This window comes from Schistocerca cancellata, chromosome 8 (genome assembly GCF_023864275.1).
Source record: "Schistocerca cancellata isolate TAMUIC-IGC-003103 chromosome 8, iqSchCanc2.1, whole genome shotgun sequence".
Lineage (NCBI taxonomy): Eukaryota > Metazoa > Arthropoda > Insecta > Orthoptera > Acrididae > Schistocerca > Schistocerca cancellata.
This window is the reverse complement of record NC_064633.1, coordinates 286,485,127-286,508,609: the sequence shown is the minus strand read 5'-3', so window position 1 is coordinate 286,508,609 and position 23,483 is coordinate 286,485,127. Positions and strand designations below refer to the sequence as shown.

General features: G+C 42.4%; 1 protein-coding gene across 1 annotated transcript in view; it reads left to right on the top strand.

The window, feature by feature from the left end:
* The first annotated feature begins 10,570 nt into the window (after window positions 1-10,570).
* The window catches only part of LOC126095525 (sodium channel protein Nach-like), a 267,631-nt gene continuing 254,718 nt past the window's right edge, over window positions 10,571-23,483 (top strand). Inside the window, exons 1-2 of the mRNA XM_049910308.1 lie at window positions 10,571-10,602; window positions 14,824-14,969. Of these exons, the coding sequence (XP_049766265.1) occupies window positions 10,582-10,602; window positions 14,824-14,969 (167 nt within the window). The 5' untranslated portion in view covers window positions 10,571-10,581. The remainder of the gene's footprint in view (window positions 10,603-14,823; window positions 14,970-23,483) is intronic.

The window sequence follows — 23,483 nt, the reverse complement described above, 5'->3', positions numbered from 1 at the left end:
CCACAAGGGACCCACAAGCCATTCACAATCAACCACATTAAATATCTGCAATACTTTGTCATTAATAATATGTACAAACAGGCTTATTACTGCCAGAGCGGGAAGTGATGATATACTCAAATATATAAGAAGGTGGTCATAGTGCTAAATCACGCACTCGTAGCGTAACTGATAACATACCCCCAGAACCGATTAATTAAATATATTCCATAAACACACACTCAATAATTACAATACGATAGGACTCTAGCACACTAAGTTTTCATCATTAACCCGTAGTTGTTTACCTCCGAACACATTGTGTAAATACCAGCAGACGGTCAGAAAACCGAACCTGTGATTATTTCCGAGTGCACAGACACGCGCTTAGATATACACTCCTCGCCCGTACCTCAAGAGCGTCCAAACAGGCAAACCTCATTAACACAGGTAACCACTGTTCAATAAGTTGTGCACTAGTGGTCAATACGAAACAGATAACATGGGCGTCCAAACACTGGGAGAGCTGTTAACTGCAAACAGCACGAAATTCAATATACATAAATATAGGAAGACTTTAAAAACCTGAATAATTCCCGCCGTTTGATTCTGAAGCGTATCCGGTTGCAGGCTGATACACTCCAAAGCCACTTCCACGTGTTCATATCGTTTAGCAGCAGAGACGAGACCATCGCCCTCTCACTAGACGCCGTACACGTTCGCCGACCGCACGCACGTCTCCGTCCGCAGCCCCACAGTCCACGTGACAGAAAGAGGCAGAGGATGCGCAAAGAGCGACCGCCCACAACCAGGACGCATACCGGAGCGCCAATCAACCGATCAAAACCAGCCCTCTCCCCATAGCGCCGTGTGCTTAAATAGCTGAAAAGCGACGAAAGAGGAAAACCGCGGCCAAGCGAAACAGAATTAAAAGACGGTTAAAATGGTCTAAGTACTGTGGGACTTAACATCTAAGGTCATCAGTACCCTAGACTCAGAAGTACCTTAACCCAACTAACCTAAGGACATCACACACATCCATGTTCGAGGCAGGATTCGAACCTGCGACCGTAGCAACCGCGTGGTTCCGGACTGAAACGCCTACAACCGCTCGGTCACAACGGCCGGCGATACAGAATCGATCGCAGAGGTCTTAAATGAATACAGATAAGCACCTAGCGCCAACGGCGCCACGTACCATCCTTCGCCTCTCAATGAAGGCCACGGCCTCCATCAAAATGGGCCCGAAGCTTACACCTGCTGTCACCCGGACTTCACTTGACTAAGATGAACCCGGGGTAGTCTGCCGGAGGACACGTCCTTAACCTCCAGATTAACCGGGCTCAGTATGTTAATGATACGACAGAGGCACCGGTAACACGGCCTCATCTTGCCCTTAATATCTTGGCCCTTATGTGCGGAAATTTTTTTAATAAAGGTGAGATCACCGATTGTTTCCCTCAAAGGGGCGCCTTCCCCCATTATACCTGGCGTCATAGTGAGTTCCCGGCTATAGGTCAGGTTCCGCACCTCGAAGCTTTCAGAACGTTGGCACATTTACACTTCCTCTGGGTCTTTAGTTTACGACGCAGGTTCCGTGGAGGATACCCGTCGTCAATAGAACCGTCCGTTAAGTCGTGCGGCGAGAGGGAGGAAGTGGGGTGGGGGAGTGATGACGCAAAATGGTTCCCAGCATTCTTGTATTGATACACAGATTTTATTTTTTCCTCATTTACTTAATTCAATCCACATTCGCAGCCCATATATGTAATTCATTTGTGTCTTAATTTTTATATTTTACAAGCATTCTTCTAAGAATATTTGAGAGAAGCAGCCACGGTACGATCTCCCTAGGTACTTACAGACAGACATCTATTCAAAATAGTGTCTTCTGGTCGCACAACATAGCCACCTGGTTCTAAAGGAAATCAAGGCGTTCCAACTGGGCAATCGACAGAAGACTCCGTGTTGGAATCCTTGTAAGAAAAATGACGTGTCTGATATAAACACTTCGGAGTAAATCTCAAGAACTTCAGGAAAGGGACCAAGCTATTGTGACTTTGCTGGTCCATTATGGCCAGGGGACATCGGCCAGTATGTAATTTTCAATTCAATAAACTTTACGAACAGCCGTACACTTTAATATATTTTATTTTGTTTCGAAAGCAACCAGTTTCGGCAATTCATTTTGCCATCTTCAGGCCTCACAAGCTTTTTTCAAATCAATGAGTTTATCGTATAGCGCCATAAAACTGGATATCGTGAATCCCAACATGCCACGTCTGCTGGCGCATCTGACTCCCTGTCTCACTACAGCTCATTTCATACACGATTCCCGAGCGGTCTCAATGACGTGTTGCTATCCAGTGGCATGTGTTAACCGCTTTTTGGTTCAAATGGTCAAAATGGCTCTGAGCACTATGGGACTTAACATCTGAGGTCATCAGTCTCCTAGAACTTAAAACTACTTAAACCTAACTAACCTACGGACATCACCCACATCCATGCCCGAGGCAGGATTCGAACCTGCAACCGTAGCAGTTGCGTGATTCCGGACTGAAGCGCCTAGAACCGCTCGGCCACCACAGCCAGCTGACAGCTTTTTGCATTTGTTATTCGTTTTTGATGTCAACAAAACCTCATGGCATCTCAGGCATGTGTGTCATGTTTTACCTAACTACCTACATTACTCCGCAATTAGTGCATCATTTGCAACCAATCATGGGCTTCATTTTTATGTCCCAAAGATAAAAATACATTTCTAGTGAAAGCACTCGTTTTTTCCTTACTCAAAATTGTAATGGAGATCATGTATTGCACCGGAAGTGAGTAGGTGTTCCTTAACTCCTGGCCTTAAGTCAGCAGGGCAGTGCTCAATTTCAACATAAATGTCTTTAATGAGGGGTTCATTTGCACACTACCTGCGCACCAACAAAAAGCTGTGCGACTGATATCTTAGCAACCTCACGGACAGAAGTACACTGTGGTGCAAAGCCCTTTACACTACTCACAGATGCGTTTCAGCACTACACCTACACTTACACTACAGTTACGGTATTTGCTTGCACCCTTGGAGCACAGTCGCATCCGACCAGCGGCTTCCCCCACCTCTGCGCTGCATGGAGACGGTGTGAGAATGAAATACGGTGACGAAAGTCATGGGTTAGCGATACGTACATATGCAGATGGCGGTAGTATAGCGTACACAAAGTATAAGAGGGAAAGCGTTGGCAGAGCCGTCATTTGTACTCAGGTGATTCATGTGAAACTGTTTACGACGTGATATGGCCGTACGGCGGCAATTATCAGACATTGAACGTGAAATGAGAGTGCATGAGACAAATGCATGAGACAGTCCACTTCGGAAATCGTTGAGAAATGCAATATTCTTGGATCCAAATTATCAAGAGAGAGCCGAGGAAATGCATTACCTCTTAATACGGACAAAGCAGTGGCCGACGGTTTCACAGCCGACGGCCTTCGTTTATCGACCGAGAGCAGCGGCGTTTGCATAGAGATGTCAGTTATCATAGACAAGCAACATTCCGTGAAATAACAGCAGAAATGTGGGACGAACGGCAAACGTATCGGTTGGGACCGTACAGCGAAATTTTGCGTTAATGGACTAGGGCAGCAAAGGGCCGATGCGAGTACATTTGCTAACAGCACGATATCGCCTGCAACGCCTCTACTGGGCTGTTGACCATTCCGGTTCAACCCTAGATGACTGTAAAACCATGCCCTGATAAGATGAGTTTGATATCACTTGGTTGGAGCTGATGGTAAGTTTCGAATGTGGCGCGGACTCCGCGAAATCATGCACCCAGGTTGTCAACAACACACTGTGCAAGCTGGTGGTGGCATTATAATGGTGTGAGCTATGTTGACACGGAATGCACTGGGTCCTCTGGTCCAACTGATCCGATAATTTACTGGAAACGGTTATGACCGGTTTCTGGGAGATCATTTCGAGCCATTCATGGGCTTCATTTTTATGCATGACATGTGCAGTGTTAATGGGCCACGACTGATCGCGATTGGTTTAAAGAACATTCTGGACAGTTCGCACGAATGATTCGGCCATCCACATCACACGATATGGATCCCATCGAACATTTATGGGGTATAATCAAGAGGTCAGTTGGTGCGGAAAATCCAACACCGGCAGTACTTTCGCAACTATGGATGGCTTTAGAAGCATTATGGTTCAATACTTGTGCGGCAGGCTTCCAACGACTTTTTAACTTCGTATCACTTCGACTTGATGCACTATGCGGGGTACAGGAAATCTGATGCGATATTATAAGGTATTTGATGACGTTTGTAACCTCAGTGTGATTTTATGCTGAATGCTGCGGCAATCAGGAATCAGCGGAAGACATGCATACAACATAATCTCTACGTTTACAATCTCTACGGTTACTTAGGATCTCCAGTATCGTTTAACGTGAACAGATTTCGCAGTGCCACAGCTTCTGGTTGGTTGTGAAAGCTGTCCGGTACCGACCACGGATACGCGGATCTGAATGCCGGATTTGAGGGTCCACAATAGATTTTCGCTGCGCGTAAGCGCTCTACTGCATTTAAGCCGTTATTAGGGTACCAGGCTCTTTCTTGAGCTTTAAATTGTTGGTAATTTGGACGATGTGATTTTGTGTAGAATGAGAGAAAAGAAGAAATTTTATACCCACTCGGATCTCCGGGGGGGAGAGCCTTGAACAATGCCACAAGTAAATACAAAAATAATGCAACAATAGCAACTTGGAATGTAAGATCATTATACCAACCAGGCAAAGTAAATAATGTTATACAAGAAATGAAACGACTAAAAATTAACATTTTGGGTGTAAGTAAAACAAGATGGCCTGACTCAGGAGAAATGACCATTGACAACATGAAAGTATATTACTCGGGAAATTCTGATAGCCAGCACAGGAATGGGGTAGGAATAATTTTAGATGAGTATGCTAGTAAATCTGTCAAAAGCATTTTACCAATCTCAGATAGAGTAATCAGTCTACATTTACAAACGAAACAAACAAATATTAATTTAATCCAAATCTATGCTCCAACAGCCGACAAAGACCAAGAAGAAATAGGAAAATTTTATGAAGAATTAACACAAGCAATAGGAACCTCAAAAAGCAGAGACATTATTATCATCATGGGAGATTTTAATGCCAAAATAGGTGAAGGAAGTGAAGGTGATCTTATTGGACCTTTTGGTTTAGGAACAAGAAATGAAAGAGGAGATTTGCTGTCACAATTTTGCCAGGAAAACAATCTGTCTATTACAAACACATTTTTTAAACTCCCTAAACGAAGACTTTATACTTGGAAATCACCAAGAGACTGTAATGAAGAAGTTTGCAGAAATCAAATTGATTTCATACTTATAAACAAGAGGTACAAAAATTCTATTCATGGTGTGAAAACATATCCAGGAGCTGATATATTTTCTGATCATAACCCTTTAGTAGCAAAGTTCCATGTGAAACTGAAAGCCATACAAAAGAAACAAAAGAAGGACTATATAAATACAACTATTCTAAGAGACCCCTTGACTAAACAAAAGACTTCTGAAGAGATTAATAAGGAATTAGTTAGGATAAAGAATAATCAAACAGAAGACATTGATGGCAAATGGGAACTTATAAAAGACACATTAAATAATGCATGTAAAAACACAATGGCGACCAAACACGACAACATGAAAAAGAAGTGGATGACAGAGAAGATATTACAATTGATGGAACAAAGAAGAATACTTAAAAATAGAGATGAAAGTGAGTATAAAAGATTACATGCAGAAATACGAAAAGAAACACGGCGAGCAAAAGAAGAATGGTACAAGGAACAATGCTCTGAAATTGAGAGTTATGAAACAAGACATGATAGTTTCAACTTACACAAAAAAGTTAAAGATTTAGCTGGACTTAATAAAAAGAAAAGTACAAGTTTATTGTTAGATAAAAATGACAAAATAATTCCTGATGTTAAAGGTAAACTGGACAGGTGGACAGAATATGTCAAAGAACTATTTGAAGATACAAGAAAAGATCAAAAAATTTATGATAACATCATCGGAAAACGAGGACCAAGCATATCGAAAGAAGAAATATTACATGTTATCAACAAATCAAAGACAGGAAAAGCCCCTGGACTGGATAAGATACCAAATGACATCCTGAAACTCATAGGAATAGACCATATAGATATATTTGTACAATTGTTTAATGATATTTATAATTCGGGAATTATTCCTAGGGATTGGTTGACATCTACCTTTGTTACATTACCCAAAAAGGCTAATGCCAAAACTTGTAATGATCACCGTACAATAAGCTTAATGAGTCACACCTTAAAGATATTTCTAAAAGTTATACACCAACGAATATACAAAAAAGTAGAAGAAGGTATAAGTGAAACACAATTCGGTTTTAGAAGTTCCCTCGGTACAAGAGAAGCATTGTTTGCTTTTAACATATTAGCGCAACGATGTATGGAGGTTAATCAGCCACTATATGTGTGCTTCCTGGATTATAATAAAGCATTTGACAAAGTTCGTCATGATCATCTCATAGAATTGTTAGAAAAGAAAACACTTGATAAGAAAGACATCCGCATTATATATAACCTCTACTACAATCAAACCGCAACCGTGAAGGTAGAAAATGAGTTATCGAATGATATAGAAATAAAGAGGGGTGTGAGACAAGGTTGCGTTCTCTCACCCTTATTGTTTAATATGTATTCAGAAGACATATTCCAGGCAGCTCTATCAGATGAAATAGCTGGCATTAAAGTGAATGGGCTAAACATTAACAATGCTAGGTTTGCTGATGACACTGCACTACTAGCTGGAAACCTCAAAGATCTACAATTACTTCTTGACAAAGTCGCAGAAAAAAGTGAAGAATTTGGCTTGACTCTTAACGTAAGCAAGACTAAGTTCATGGTGATATCTAAAACACACCAACAAGAAAATCTTACAATCAATAGGGAAAGAGTCGATCAAGTACGTAAATTTAAATATCTCGGAACAATTGTAAATGAGGAGATTGAAAGCTCAGAAGAAATTAAATCGAGAATAGGACAGGCCAGAAGTATCTTTAATAAGATGAAAAATGCATTCTGTTCGAGAGACATTTGTTTAAACACAAAAATGAGGTTCCTAAGATGCTATGTATTCTCAAAATTACTATACGGAATGGAAGCGTGGACACTGAAAAAGAAGGACATGAACAGTTTAGAAGCTTTTGAAATGTGGGCATATAGAAGAATACTTAGAATTAGTTGGGTGTCGAGGATTACTAATCAAGATGTCCTAAGAAGAATGGGAAAGGAAAAAGAATTAATTAAAACTATTAAAGTAAGGAAGCTACAATATTTAGGCCATGTTATTAGGGGAGTAAATTACAAAATATTGCAAATAATACTAGAAGGGAAAATTTGTGGGAAGAGAACGAGGGGTAGAAGACGGACATCCTGGATTGACAATTTAAAAAATTGGTACAACTGCTCAACGTCAGAACTCCTTAGATCAGCCAAATCAAGATCAGAAATTGCCATGATGACAGCCAACCTTCTTAGAGGAGACGGCACATGAAGAAGAAGAAGAAGGTAGTTATTCTACTCCTTTACTGAAACGAACGTGAGTTTATATTTATCGGATGGAAAGACACATACGGATACTGATATATTTCCTAAATTAACAAAATCAAACTGACTGCCAGTAATCACGTAAGCTTCATAGCTGGATAATTTGTGAACTACTGTGAGCACCCTTTCTTTTAGTCGCAAACGCTCTCGTCCACATTCATTTGCCGGTGACAAAACATTCGCTAATTCTGATCACAGGAACAGATTTGTGCCTTTACTCATTCACATTCTTCAAATTCATCACAACGATGTTTTCCAGAGATCATGTCACACTAGTTTCCTTAGTATGCAGGTCACGGACGAATATGATAAAACAGTCTCACTCACATTAATAGGAGTGGATAAGGTTTTTAAACAAATTTTCTTGAACGATTTCCTCCTTGATCTCATCCTTACGACATCCATAAGGAAATTGCTCTCTGTCTCTATTATATATATATATATATATATATACATATATATATATATATATATATATATATATATATATATATATATATATATATATATAATCATTTCAACGTCCTTAGTAAGCTGGAACAGCTTATTTACAGACACCTGAAAACCAATATTTGACCTGGTTAATATACTCTGATTAGGAGTAACATATAAACACGTCAATGGATCTCTGAACTCCAATTTAGAGTCTCATCTTTGAGAACCTGCGTCGTGACTGCTGCTGTTGTGAATGTAGGTGAAGAAACCAATGAATTTCCCATCGAAAAGGGTGTAAAACAAGATGACTCTACATCTCCAAAACTATTTTCAGCAGTCCTCGAAAAAGCAATGTCCAAATTAAACTGGAAAATAAAGGGAATCCAAATTCATGGAAACAGATTAAATAAATTGAGGTTCGTTGACGATAATGTACTATTTGCAAATAGTATAGAATAACTTCAAATAGTGGTTAGTGACATTTTTTCAGTCTCCCCTTAAGTTGTTATAAATATAAATTACGATAAAACCAACATCACGATGAATGAATGGACACCAGAAGAAACACAACTGCAAAGGGTCACTTGCTAAATATTAAAGGACACCTAAAACCAGAAATATTTCAATGTGTTGAATTAGGCTGGCAAGCATGTGGAAGATTCTCTCCAATTCTGTAGTCCAAGATGTCAGCCGAGCTAAAGAAAACAGTTTTTACTGCGAATGGCTCTGAGCACTATGGGACTTAACATCTATGGTCATCAGTCCCCTAGAACTTAGAACTACTTAAACCTAACTAACCTAAGGACATCACACAACACCCAGTCATCACGTTTTACTGCGAATACTACCGGTAATGAGTTATGCGTGTCAGACATGGACATTGAATGAGTTCATTGTTAGAAAGCTAATAGTAGCTCAAGGAGAAATGGAAAGATCAATATGCCGGCCGTAGTGGCCGTGCGGTTCTAGGCGCTGCAGTCTGGAATCGCAAGACCGCTACGGTCGCCGGTTCGAATCCTGCCTCGGGCATGGATGTGTGTGATGTCCTTAGGTTAGTTAGGTTTAACTAGTTCTAAGTTATAGGGGACTAATGACCTCAAAAGTTGAGTCCCATAGTGCTCAGAGCCATTTTTTGAAAGATCAATGTTTAGTTGCACAAATAAAGATAGAAAGGAAGCGGTTCATATCAGACAACAAAGGTTAGTGACGTAATGGAAAGAGTGAATACCTTGAAATGACAGTGGGCTGGTCACATCGCTCGAAGAAAAGATTGCAAGTGGTCAAAATAAGTACCCTACTTGAGCCCATTTATACTGACTTCGACCTATGATCCTTTCTTTCAGTGTCGAAGCACACGATGCCTGATCTCGAGTAAGGGGTTCATGGGTAGGTATCGCTTCATCAGTAGTGAGTAACAGGCTGGGAATTTGGGTCGAAAGGCAAGCGTTCTCAGATGGCTTAGCCAGTTAAGGCGACCGCTCGCTTAAAGCGAGAAATCGGGATTGAGTCCCGGTCCGGCACAAATTTTCACCTGTTACCATTGGTACATTTCAGTGCCCAAATGCGCCAAACCTTTGAACGCAAGCAGCAGTATTGCAGAACGATATACTGCAGTCTAGATAACAATGATTCTGTCACTGTCCAGTCTGCCACTGTCTAGTCCCTTCTTCACACGTGGTATTACACCATCTTCTCACAAACGAGCAACATTCAATTATAATTTCTGAAGGCGAATCCAGCTGCGTGATCTTTCCTTATACAGAGTGTCCCTAAAGGAATGCGCAATATTCTGGGATATTACGGGAACGATCATTCGAAGGAAAATAATCTAATAAATAAGGGCTCTAAAACGCAAACCTTAAGAGCTATGTGCACTTTTTCATCTTCAATATTGTGAAATAAAGCTCTTCTGTTGCAAGTTGTTTGCTTTCCATTTTCTGAGAGGTGCTAGCATAGACCAAGACAAGAAAAAAGTCCAGTAAACGGGGCCTCGAAAGTGCACACCTTATGAGCTATGAGCGCTTTCTCATCTTCGCTACTGTGAGACACATTTCTTCTAGTGAACAAGTACTCATAGCCCTTAAGGTACGCATTTTACAGCCCATGTTTATGTACTTTTGAACGCTTCGACACCCTTTATAAAGAATGTAGAAAGAGTTAATCGTAACTGCTCTACGTAGTTATGCTGAAATAGTAATCATTTGCATCAACAAGTGTGTAGTATATTGCGTGTAAAGTTGATGTTTGTTGCATGCCGCTTTCATGGTGCCATATTTTTCATGGCGAGCTGTGTTTAAACGCTATTCCGACTCGCCGCTTCGCCGGAGTCGTTTCTCCAGTAAACAACGTTGTGCCACGTGCAATGTGGGCCGTGGTACCGCGATCGCATCAGCAGAGTGTGCAAACACTGTCGTCACGGAGCGAGCGCTGCCGCGGGCTCGTTACACGCGACGTGTCAGTAGACGTGGGCGCTCCGTCTGCTGAAGACCCAGGCACACCACAGACATGACTGCCGACCACCAATCGGTAAGACATTCTCACTAACAGTAGCTACAAAAACTAGTTAGTATTCATCACACACAATAGTGGCATGACAGCTGTTCACACTACATTGCTCATTATGTCTAAAATTTATTTTTAAAAAAGTAAAAACACTTGCAACTCTATACAGGGTGTTACAAAAAGGTACGGCCAAACTTTCAGGATACATTCTTCACACACAAAGAAAGAAAATATGTTATGTGGACATGTGTCCGGAAACGCTTACTTTCCATATTAGAGCTCATTTTATTACTTCACTTCAAATCACTTTAATCATTGAATGGAAACACACAGCAACAGAACTTATCAGTGTGACTTCAAACACTTTGTTACAGGAAATGTTCAAATTGTCCTCCGTTAGCGAGGATACATGCATCCACCCTCCGTCGCATGGAATCCCTGATGCGCTGATGCAGCCATGGAGAATGGCATATTGTATCACAGCCGTCCTCAATACGAGCACGAAGAGTCTCTACATTTGGTACCGGGGTTGCGTAGACAAAAGCTTTCAAATGCCCCCATAAATGAAAGTCAAGAGGGTTGAGGTCAGGAGAGCGTGGAGGCCATGGAATTGGTCCGCCTCTACCAATCCATCGGTCACCAAATCTGTTGTTGAGAAGCGTACGAACACTTCGACTGAAATGTGCAGGAGCTCCATCGTGCATGAACCACATGTTGTGTCGTACTTGTAAAGGCACATGTTCTAGCAGCACAGATAGAGTGTCCCGTATGAAATCATGATAACGTACTCCATTGAGCGTAGCGGGAAGAACATTGGCCCAATCAAGACATCACCAACAATGCCTGCCCAAACGTTCACAGAAAATCTGTGTTGATGACGTGATTGCACAATTGCGTGCGGATTCTCGTCAGCCCACACATGTTGATTGTTAAAATTTACAATTTGATCACGTTGAATGAAGCCTCATCCGTAAACAGAACATTTGCACTGAAATGAGGATTGACACATTGTCGGATGAACCATTCGCGGAAGTGTACCCGTGGAGGCCAATCAGCTGCTGATAGTGGCTGCACACGCTGTATATGGTACGGAAACAACTGGTTCTCCCGTAGCACTCTCCATACAGTGACGTGGTCAACATTACCTTGTACAGCAGCAACTTCTCTGAGGCTGACGTTAGGATTATCGTCAACTGCACGAAGAATTGCCTCGTCCATTGCAGGTGTCCTCGTCGTTCTAGGTCTTCCCCAGTCGCGAGTCATAGGCTGGAATGTTTCGTGCTCCCTAGGACGCCGATCAATTGCTTCGAACGTCTTCCCGTCGGGACACCTTCGATCTGGAAATCTGTCTCGATACAAACGTACCGCGCCACTGCTATTGACCTGTGCTAATCCATACATCAAATGGGCATCTGCCAACTCCGCATTTGTAAACGTTGCACTGACTGCAATGAACACTATCCTATTGATGCTACGTACTGATGTGCTTGATGCTAGTACTGGAGAGCAATGAGTCGCATGTCAACACAAGCACCGAAGTCAACATTACCTTCCTTCACTTGGGGAAACGGGCGGTGAATCGAGGAAGTACAGTACATACTGACGAAACTAAAATGAGCTCTAACATGGAAATTAAGCGTTTCCAGACACATGTCCACATAACATCTTTTCTTTATTTGTGTGTGAGGAATTTGTCCTGAAAGTTTGGCCGTACATTTTTGTAACACCTTTTTGTATCTGTTCCCGAATTGATCACAGTGCAGCTTTTCTAGGATGAAATGATAATTAAATCGACACCCTAGTTGCAAACAGGCGTTGATATACATCATTGGGGAGATGTTGCAAATGTGTGCCCTGACGGGGACTCGAAACCGGGATCTCCTGCTCACATGGCAGACGCTCTATCCATCTAAGCCGCCGAGAGAACAGAGATAGTGCGCCTGCAGGGACTTAACCCTTGCACACTTCCCGTAAGGCCCACATTTCCAACATGTCCACACCACTAATTCGTTGTGCGCCTAATAGATGTTTGAATTTCTAGTGCGAACGCATACGCTATGGCCCAACTCGTACGGGACTTGATAGATTAATCTGACACGAGTAATTATTGTGATGGGCAGTCATCTATTAGGCGCACTACGGATGTAGTGGTGTGGACATGGGAATATGGGTCTCACGTGGAGCGTGCAAGGGATAAGTCCCTGCAGGCGCACTATCCCTCGTGCCCTCGGTGGCTCAGATGGATAGAGCGTCTGCCATATAAGCAGGGGATCGCTAGTTCGACTCCCGGTCGGGGCACACATTTTCAACATGTCCACAACGATGTATATCAAGCTAGGGTGTCGATTTAATTATCATTTCACTTGCACATCTGCTGATCTATGTGGGCTAAGATTCTATGTGAGCAAACAATAAAAAAGGCATTATAAATATTAAAAAGAAATAATATAAACACTAACCAAAAATAAAGGCAGTCTGTTTGAAACTGAACATCTTTGCCGGCCGCTGTGGCCGAGCGGTTCTAGGCGCTTCAGTCCGGAACCGCGCTGCAGCTACGGTCGCAGGTTCGAATCCTGCCTCGAGCATGGATGTGTGTGATGTCCTTATGTTAAGTTAGGTTTAAGCAGTTCTAAGTCCAGGTTACTGATGACCTCAGCTGTTACGTCCCATAGTGCTTAGAGCCATCTGAACCATTTCGGACATCTTTGCTTGACAGTGAAAACTACATTTAACATTTTTCTATCATCCTCTGCTTCAGTCCACAAGGTGGTTGAGACGTCACAACTCAAATGTGTCCCACTCCTCCACGGCGACCATCCTGAGAGTCAGCTTGCGGCGAATGCTCCAGCGACGACGTTCTGCTAATTTCAGTGGTACCAATCGTGCTCATTTGGGTTAATCTCAGGACATTCCATGAGCTTGAGCCTGCCTCCTGAGGGAAAGCGTTCACTGGGTGACGAGATACGGCCATGCAATACCTTCTTGACTACCGAATGCTGTAGCCAGAACGTTGACTGTAGAGCTGGTGAGTAGGGCGGAGAATCGGAGAATCTTGTCCGATAACATAGAGCTACCCTCGATTGCAATGGGATGCGTCCGACGTCCTTGCTTAATATCGCCTCAAAAACCGATTGACACTATGGACTGCTGAACCGAAGTGGCCTCTTTCAGATACTGAAGAGTGATCCTGGCACACAGCCCACTCCTCTTGAATTGCCGCAAAGAGAGACGTTGAGCTTAATGCCTTCATCATACTGATGAATCTCCATGATCAGTATCACGTGCGCTCATGCCGTAATGAGGTTTAAAACTTAATCCAAGATTTTGACGCAAAGCCTTATGCCCAAGAACTTTACTCCCGCCCCTCTCCCTAGTTAATTACTGGCTCTGAACATTCATTCCGCCATCAGGAATCGAACTAGCTACCTACAAATCTAGTGGCATCGATTGAACGAGCTTCTGTCACCCTTACTGTGGAGGATTGGCTCTGCCTGATAGTGACATGCAGTAAAGCATTCCTTCCAGTTCCCCATTCAACTGAAATTAATAACTAAAACCCACGTAAGTCCTCAATGATTATTATTAATAGAGACATCACATTATTTTATTTCGTAATAGACAATATCAGTTGGTTTGACTCAGACATTACATAGAAAGAAATGAGTAACTTTGAAACAGATAACTACAACAAATTTAGCTGTGGTCCAAAGTAAATCAAATTTACGGAAAAACAACATTTCTGCAGCTGGAACAACTATTCCGTCTGTTTTGCCTTGCTTTAAAATGCCACACAAGTATATTCATTATAATTAATAACTGCGATTCATATTTATAAGTTGAATAATGTAATAAATCCTGCTCCATATTGGTAGCTTCCCCACATGTCATTAAACAGATGTACCGCCAGAAGATGTAGAATTAGACACAAAAAGACCATGGCAAGGTGTCATGTAACTATAGGCACAGGGGGCGTAGCCGCACAGCCAAACCTGCATCCACAGCAGAATCCTTAACATACCACCCATCGGAACTTTGGGCTATTAGCTAAAAATTACTATTTCTTTTCTTTTTTTAATGCTGCCACAGCTATCTGTAAAATGACGCAAGAGATCCTGGTAAAGAAAATGTTTTCGGATGCCAAAAACTATATTTTATTACTCTTCTCAACCGTATTATTAAACTTTACATGAACTTTCTTTAACACAATTGCAGATAATAATATTTAAATTGTTCGTATAATTGCAGGGAGGAGCTGTTCGTGGGAATGTGAAAACTAATGGATGGTCTGCCATTCCATGGAAGTTCCTGAAAATGTTGAAAAATTACTGTCTAAATACTACTATTCATGGGTTAAGATATTTTGTAGAAGAAGATCGTCATATTGTCGAGAGGTAAGTATTTTATTACACTGATTCTTAACATTAAATGTTACAGAATATGATTTTTCTAACAAGTGGATTTTTCTAACAAGTGGATGCCACACCGCAGGATCTTCACAATCCGAATGATTGCAGTGACTAGCACACTGAAACCATGCACTGCAGGAAAAGTCCTCCGATCCCTTTCTGACGATCCTGATTTATAGGTTAACAATTTCTCTGAAGCGAATTCAAGTACTTTTCCTTGCCTATCACTGATTGATTTGCATCCACAATTACTGTAACTCTGTGCATGTCGATGAAGTTTTTCGCGACGGCACTGTTGTATAAAACATTCTTGGACATCTTATCGCTTCAGTTCAGGGTCCAACCTCGAGCTTTCGAAGATTATCTCTATCATCTGCGCCGGCCGGTGTGGCCGTGCGGTTCTAAGCGCGTCAGTTTGGAACCGCGTGACCGCTACGGTCGCAGGTTCGAATCCTGCCTTGGGCATGGATGTGTGTGATGTCCTTAGGTTAGTTAGGTTTAAGTAGTTCTAAGTTCTAGGGGACTGATGACCTCAGTAGTTAAGTCCCATAGTGCTCAGAGCCATTTGAACCATTTTTTTCTATCATCTGCCGTTAGGCGTTGGTACAGGCAAGGTGACGTAGGGTCAAGACGCAAACGTCAGTGTTCCTTTACACTTGCAGACAGTCAACTGAGTCTAGACAACGAGAACACGGCTTTACTCGTAAAGCTGTTTCACCATGAGAACAACAATATTTCTACTGTTCTCCTCAAGGATCGACGTAATAAAGGAATACGGAAAGGTCCTCTTTGCGCACCCGGGGTTGAAGAACATAAATGGGAAGTCTGAATTAACTGGTGATTTGAGGACTGCTACTGGGTTAGGTCGAGGGCCAGTTGCGCCACAAAATATTGAAGAAGTTACTGTTGCCATGGCTGAGAACGTTGGATACAGTGTGCGATCTTCAAGCGGTACACGAGCTGTGTCGCGACGGCTTACCATTGCATGGTCCACCATTCGAAATGTGCTGCAATCAATTGTAAAGTGGCAGCCTTACGAACTTCCAGGTTGTCGTAGTCCCCACATAGAGCAACGTAGTTAACCTGGAACGTATAAGTGATACGCAGTTAACAAAATTTTACCTTTTCATATGAAAACTAAAATGTATTTGTTTCAAAGGTTTATTCGTTATTTCTCTTCCCCGAGTCCTTACAAATGTTCCCACATTTACATATCCTACGATCATTTGTTTTTCATGGGGGTCCACTCAAGTAGAGTAAGATATATTATAACCAGCGGGTAATGTGAAAGAAACATACGAAGTTCTTAACCTGCTGTCTCTGGAGATAGATAAATTCCCAAAACTGGGACAATGCTCTCATTATTCTACTTCACAATAAATGAGACATAAAGAAATAATATCCCTATCAACCTCCTCCGTTCAACATAAATGGTAAATTGAAAAAAGGCGGCCGGCCCATGTGGCCGTACGATTCTAGGCGCTTCAGTCTGGAACCGCGTTACCTCTACGGTCGAAGGTTCGAATCCTGCCTCGGGCATGGCTGTGTGTGATGTCCTTAGGTTAGCTAGGTGTAAGTAGTTCTAACAAGGGAATGGTCAGATTTGTCATGTCGAAACCTGTGTTGCTTTTTTTACCACTGTGAGTTAACATTGCAAGAAGTCTGTATGCAGAATTTTAGCTGCTGACATGACCTGGAAGTCTGTAAACAATTTTATGAAGGAAGACATTATTGTTGCATGGTTTCCGCGCTTATAACTGCTCTTGTACATCCCTGACCTCTCTCGCTACGTTATACCAACGCCACCTAGGGACAAGGTGGCGTCACCTACGCGCCGCTCTCTTGCCACAGCAGTGAGAGAGCTGATTCCCCCAGTGAAAGCAATCGTATGATAATTAAACATTCGTTGACAAATATGGCTGATATGTTATCTACAACATTCTTTCCAAATAGCTACGAAATAGACACAAATAAATATACGGTTTAGAACTCGTCCAAATTTTATTTCTTGTAATTACCGCAAAAACGCGAAATATTGATACAATGTTCAAAACATATGTTTTTTGTGCACCAAGAACATACAAGCAAAGACGACATATGACAGCCCTGCGAATCACAGACGTTGTTAGATGTCCGTAGACAAAACTGGGCTGGTGTTAGGAATTAATCAGGCCTAGTATCAGTATATTTCGAGGAGTGCCACGCATATTTAATCAAATTCTGAAACCGTGGGGGGGGGGGGGGGGAGGGGGAATTGATAATGTACTACTGATTGCAGCTTGAGAATATTGTCACGGTGATAGACAGGAAATTGCAGTGATCTGCACACAATAATATTCTCTGTTAGTTTTCTGTAAAATGCCTTCCACTGACGGAAAAATTCTCTGTCTAAAGGTTGGATTACGTTCGTCGTGCCGGGTGGAATCTGAAGTATCTCTACTTCTTTGTCAGGGTGGGCTCGAAATACAGCTTTTAATGAATCAGACCTTTTATGACCTGACCACGATTCTAGAAGGGGAAGAGTTTTGTTCCCGCAGAACGGAAGAAAAGCATGACGCATGAAAAGTGTAACGTTTTCATTTCCCATTTTTCCAGACGTCGATGCGTCTACCACAAGATTGTTTGCGTAGAACATTGTTCTTTTGACACGTGATCCAAAACGTCCAGTTGGTTCTTGAAGACACACATATAGTTTAGGCAGCAATGAACCATCCAGACTAATTATGGGCATTATAGTGTATGAATGGGTGAGTGCAGTCATGGACTGCGCAATCACCTCAATATGTTTTCCTCCTTTGAATGACAGTGTTCTTTTCACACGCATTTCTTTTTGAAAACCTGACTGATCTGCATTGTACACGTACGATTCACTAAAACTAGCGATCTTATTCTGCGCATTCGTAAGAAAAGCTTCTATCATTTCGATTTGTGTCACTTCATTTTACGACCTGTTTCTCGATACAAATTTTGTTATTTTTCTTGCCACAATTTTATGTGATCTTTCGAAGCGACTAATCCAACTTTGAGAAGCTGTAAATTCTTTAGCGCCTATCGCGTTGGCAATCTCTAACGCCCAATCACGCAAAGTTGTATCGCTGACACTAAATGACTTGTCTGGCATCGGTAAATAGCTCATAAAGTCGCGCATTTATCTCCGTAGCAATTTCCAGTCGACTCTTACGTCGTCCAGCGACTTCCTTTTTCCATCTATACAATTCACGTTCAGAACGCACCAAGCGATACTTATTTTGAACAGTACTTACACGTAGGCGTTTATTACCACTTTCGTTCAACCAATACGCCACCGCTTTTTCTTTGTCTGGTAAGATGTCTGTAGTTGCTGGTGTTACTTTCGGAGATAATTGATGATGGTACGTGACACTATCAATCGAAGAGTCTTCATGAGTGCAACTTTTGTAGGTGTCTTCGCCGTCTGTAGATTCACAGTCTGCAATATCGAGTGTTTCAGTTGTTTCTAGTCACATGTCTGCGCCATTTAGATGCTCGTCTAGAAGTTTAACAACCATGTCGCACAACACATAGTATTCACGCGTGTTTTCTGTTGATTGCTTCATTTTGCATCTGTGGTATATCTCCATGGCAAGCAGCAAAACATTTACAGGGTTCACCATCACCTGTGACGGGAGATTGAATGTTCACCGTAAAGTGGCTTGCGGAGTATAGATGAACATGTACAGAACGTCTTTCACATCTCTTTCACATCAGTTTCAGAACGGTATGTTTCGAAATACGTACCAGAAATTAAAAGGACGTGCATGCCACAGAAACGAATACTCGTTTCCCCTTTCCACCAAAATCGTGCAGCGATATTCCTCTTTAGTGAACGCCGCGATAAGACGGCCGCACTTCCCGACCATGCGCACAACGCTCGCGACTCGCCGTTTCCAGGGGTGGCCAGCCGTCACTGCAAGCGCCAAGCAGAAAACACAGCCATGTTCGTGATTTTTTTTAGGTGACTTCCAGTTCATGTCAGCAGCTACAATTTTGCATACGGACCTTTTGCACAGTTAAATAACAGTGCTAAAAAAAAGCAAAACATGTTTCGGCATGACAAGTCTGACCATTCCCTTGTAAGTTCTAGGGGACTGATGACCACAGATGTTAAGTCCCATAGTTCTCAGAGCCATTTGAACCATTTTTTTTGAAAAAAGGCATGGAGTACCTCCTGATATCGTGTCGGACTTCCTTTTACCGGTGAAGTGCAGCACCTCGACTTGTTATGGACTAAAAAAGGTGCTGGAAGTCCCCTGCAGAAATATTGAGCCTTGCTGCCTCTATAGACGACCATAATTGCGAAGTGTTGCCGGTGCAGGACTTTGTGCACGAACTGACCTCTCGACTATGTCCCATAAATGTTCGATGGGATTCATGTCGGACGATCTTGGTGGCCAATTCATTCGCTCAAACCGTCCAGAGTGTTTTCCAGACCCATCGTGAAGAACTGTGGCCCAGAAACATGGCGCATTGTCAGCCATAAAAATTCCATTGTTGTTCCGGAACGTGCAGTCCATGAATGGCTGTAAGTGTTCTCCAAATAGCCGAACATAACCATCTCCCGTTACTGATCGGCTCAGTTGGACCACAGGACCCAGTCAATTCCATGTACATACAGGCCGTACCATTATGGAGCCACCCCTAGCTTGTACAGTGTCTTGTTGACAACTTGGGTCCATGGCTTCGTGGGGGCTGCGCCACTCTCGAACGCTCTTACTCATCTGACCAGGCCATGGTCGTCCAGCCATCTAGGGTCTTACCGATATGGTCACGATCCAAGGAGAGGCGCTGCAAGCGATACCGTGCTGTTATAAAAGGCTGCCATAGACCATTAAAGCTCTCGGTCGGTAAGTGAAGGCCGTCGGCCGCTGCGTTGTCTGTAGTGAGAGGTAATGGCTGAAATCTGGTACTCTCGCAACACTCTTAACACTGTGGATTTCGGAATAGTAACTTCCGTAACGTTTTCCGAAATGTCTAAATGTAGCTCCAACTACTATCCCGTCTACAAGGTCTGTAAATTGCGTCGTGCGGCCACAATCACGTCGGAAACCTTTTCACATGACTCACATGGGTACAAATGACAGCTTCGCCAGTGCTATTCTCTTTTATACCTTGTGTTCGCGATACTACCGCATATCGCCATTCCATGACTTTTCTCACATCAGTGTATTGTCCAAAATTTGTTAAAAATGACACCATATTTGTAGAAATCAGTGATCTAGGATTGGAAGTTCGATAAGTTGATGCAAATTTCTACACAAAAATAGCAATACCAGAAGGCTGTAAGGAATTGCAGGAGGAGCTGCAAAGGATTGATGACTGACGCTGGGACAGGCAGCTAGTCCTGAAAGTAAATAAATGCAACGTATTGCATAAAATAGGCGAGGAAACCACCCACTGTTCGAAAACATCATGCATGACGAATTACCGGAACAGGAACTACAGCAAATATCATTCCGGAGCAGTATAAAGTGGACTAACCACACACATTACAGGAAAATCAGATGCTAGGCAGAGAGCTTTTGTAAGAAAATGTAATTCATCGACAAAAGATGTGGCTACGAAAGACTTGATAGACCGATTGTTGAGTATATTGATCATCGCTATGGCACATTGCCGTGCTGGCTTAATGGAAGTGATAAAGAAGATGCAGAGATGAGCATAGTGGTTCGCCACGGGATCCTTTACTCCGCGCGATGACGTTACAGAGGTGCCCAATAAAACCCACTTACAGACGCTGAAAGAGAGGCGTTGTGCATCGCTGATTACTGTTGAAATGCCGACAGAGAACGTTACTGTGAGAGTTCGGGGCTTGTCACTTCCTCTCACATGCATGTCATGAAATGACCATTGTGGTGTCACCGCCAGACACCACACTTGCTAGGTGGTAGCTTTTAAATCGGCCGCGGTCCGCTAGTATACGACGGACTCGCGTGTCGCCACTGTCAGTGATGGCAGACCGAGCGCCGCCACACGGCAGGTCTAGAGAGACTTTCTAGCACTCGCCCCAGTTGTACAGCCGACTTAGCCAGAGATGGATCACTGACAACTACGCTCTCATTTGCTGAGACGATAGTTAGCATAGCCTTCAGCTACGTCATTTGCTACGGCCTAGCAAGGCGCCATAGCATTTGATATTGAGATTATAACATGTACCGTCAAGAGCGATGTACACCAATTGTGGATTAAAGTTAAGTATTATATCAACTACGTACTTTATTTGCTACTATTAATTCCCTTAACTGTTCCAGACCTCACGCCAGTCAGCGTGTAATTAAACGCGTGCATTTCGGCCTCCTCTAGCAACACTTCAACCATAACGAGAAAATCGGAGAAACTGGGCTAAAATGGAGGTTAACGAACAGTCATTTATCCAAATGAATGGAGAAAGCTTAAAAAGTTAGTAGGACCCGTCTATGCTTCTCCACACACCGTAAGGTTATTTGAAGGTGCATATCAATGGACGAAGTCTGGATTTAGAAGTGAATACAACACAGTAATCATTTCTTACATGCCTTTTTGAAAGAACAGACACTATTTACGATCCACACTCTAACAAAGTAATTCGAAATTAATTCACTGAATGTGAGTTTCTTGACATCAGGTGTATTAGGTATATACAGGGTGAGTCAGGAGGAAAGGTACGTGCTTTGAGGGGTGATTCTGAACAAAACACTTCGTATGGACGTGTGCCCTATTCCAAATGGTTTCCGAGATAGAACACATTTAATATCACTTTTGTACCGCTTCCTCCAACGAAAACGAGTCGCAGTACAAAATTAAATTATATTAAATTTCCTACAAAATATGTCGAATTCATTTTTTCTCTATAAGTAATTGTTTGTGCGAAGAGAGCGCGAGAATGTTGAAAATCTCGCTCGATGCGCATGCACTGTAGCTTACGTAGTTTTTGTAGGCCAATTTGAGGTAGTGTCCCGATTTGATAGACTACAAGTGTCCCTTATGAAACTGTTCGTCACAGCTTGCTACCTCAATATGCTACCTCAAACTGGCCTACAAAATCTACCTAAGCGACAGCGCATACGTGTCGAGCGAGTTATTCAACATTCTCGCGCTCTCTTCGCACAAACCATTACTTCTAAAGAAGAAAATGAATATATCTTTTTTGTAGGAAATTTAATACAGTTTAATTTTGTACTGCGAGACATCTTCGCTGGAGGGTGCGGTTTTCGAGTTATTCAAGGAAAATGTACAAATGTGATATTAAATGTGTTCTATCTCGGAAACCATTCGGAATAGGGCAAACGTCCATATGAATTTTTCTGTTCAGAATCACTAATACTATCACCCATTACAGCGTGTACCTTTCCTGCTGACTCACCCTGTATCTATTATTCAATACCCTGCCGGGAATGCCAGTAATGTAATGAGCATTAGGTCATGAATTCAGTAAACTGCGATATAAGGATGCAGACTGTAAGGCATGTGAAAATTTGGGTCAGTGCGAGAAGTGTGCAAAGATAGCTGAACAAGTAACACAGTCTGCATTCGGCAGTGGAGCAGTAGGAACATCCTGTTTATATCCCTCCTGTGATAGCATATGCACAACGTTCTTGAGAACCTCAGCTGCCCTCATGAACTGAAGTTACATAAAACAAGAATGAAGTATCCATACCGAAAGAATACACTGAAGTTTAGTTTCTCGAACGATAATCCAAGACCGAAGGCAATGGAAGTCGAGAAATTCTTATACAACGTAGTCTGGATGATTGTAACGATCTTATTGGCTCCCTTATTTCAGTTGTGAGCAGTGAGATGCACGTGAAGAGGTCAACGACACGGTTTGTGACAGGATTCTCAATGAGACGCAAGGTGGTCTTAATTTCCAGCATTTGTGTTGGCATATAAGTAATGCGCAGGTTGAACATGGAAGGCTCATACAGAGACCAATCTAGGCAGGTGAACTACCACTGACGTTCCCCCCATGATGCTAGTTACTAAGCTGAGCACCTATGGGAAAGTGATTAGCCATAAAGCTGATAAATGGGCGCATTTCGCCACATATTAGCTTCCTGACAGGATGCAGCAAGTCCACATCAAACTTTTCAAAATGTCCTATCCTATGTGTACATCAGCCACAACAGTCAACCGAAGATGTGCTCAGGAAGTAGCCAAGAATAATATCACGTCCATTCCAGCTGTCTGCAACTTCGGACTACCCAATTACAGCCACTTGAGAAATACGTTCATTGGTTTACCTATCTGGTGCGCCAACAAACTCCATGCGACAATTATGATTCGTCTGCGTGTTCTGATACGCCTGCTACCAAGTGGTGCGCTCTGTAACTACGCGACGGTGCGTACTACTGATCGAAACTTCATAATCCATTCACTAACACGTGCCATTTTTAACGCCCAGAGCATACGCGGATCTTCGCTCCCAAACGAAAGATTAGATTGTTATGCTTTTTCTTTCATCGGGGTGGTTCTCAGCTATACTATATGACCAAAAGTATCCAGGCA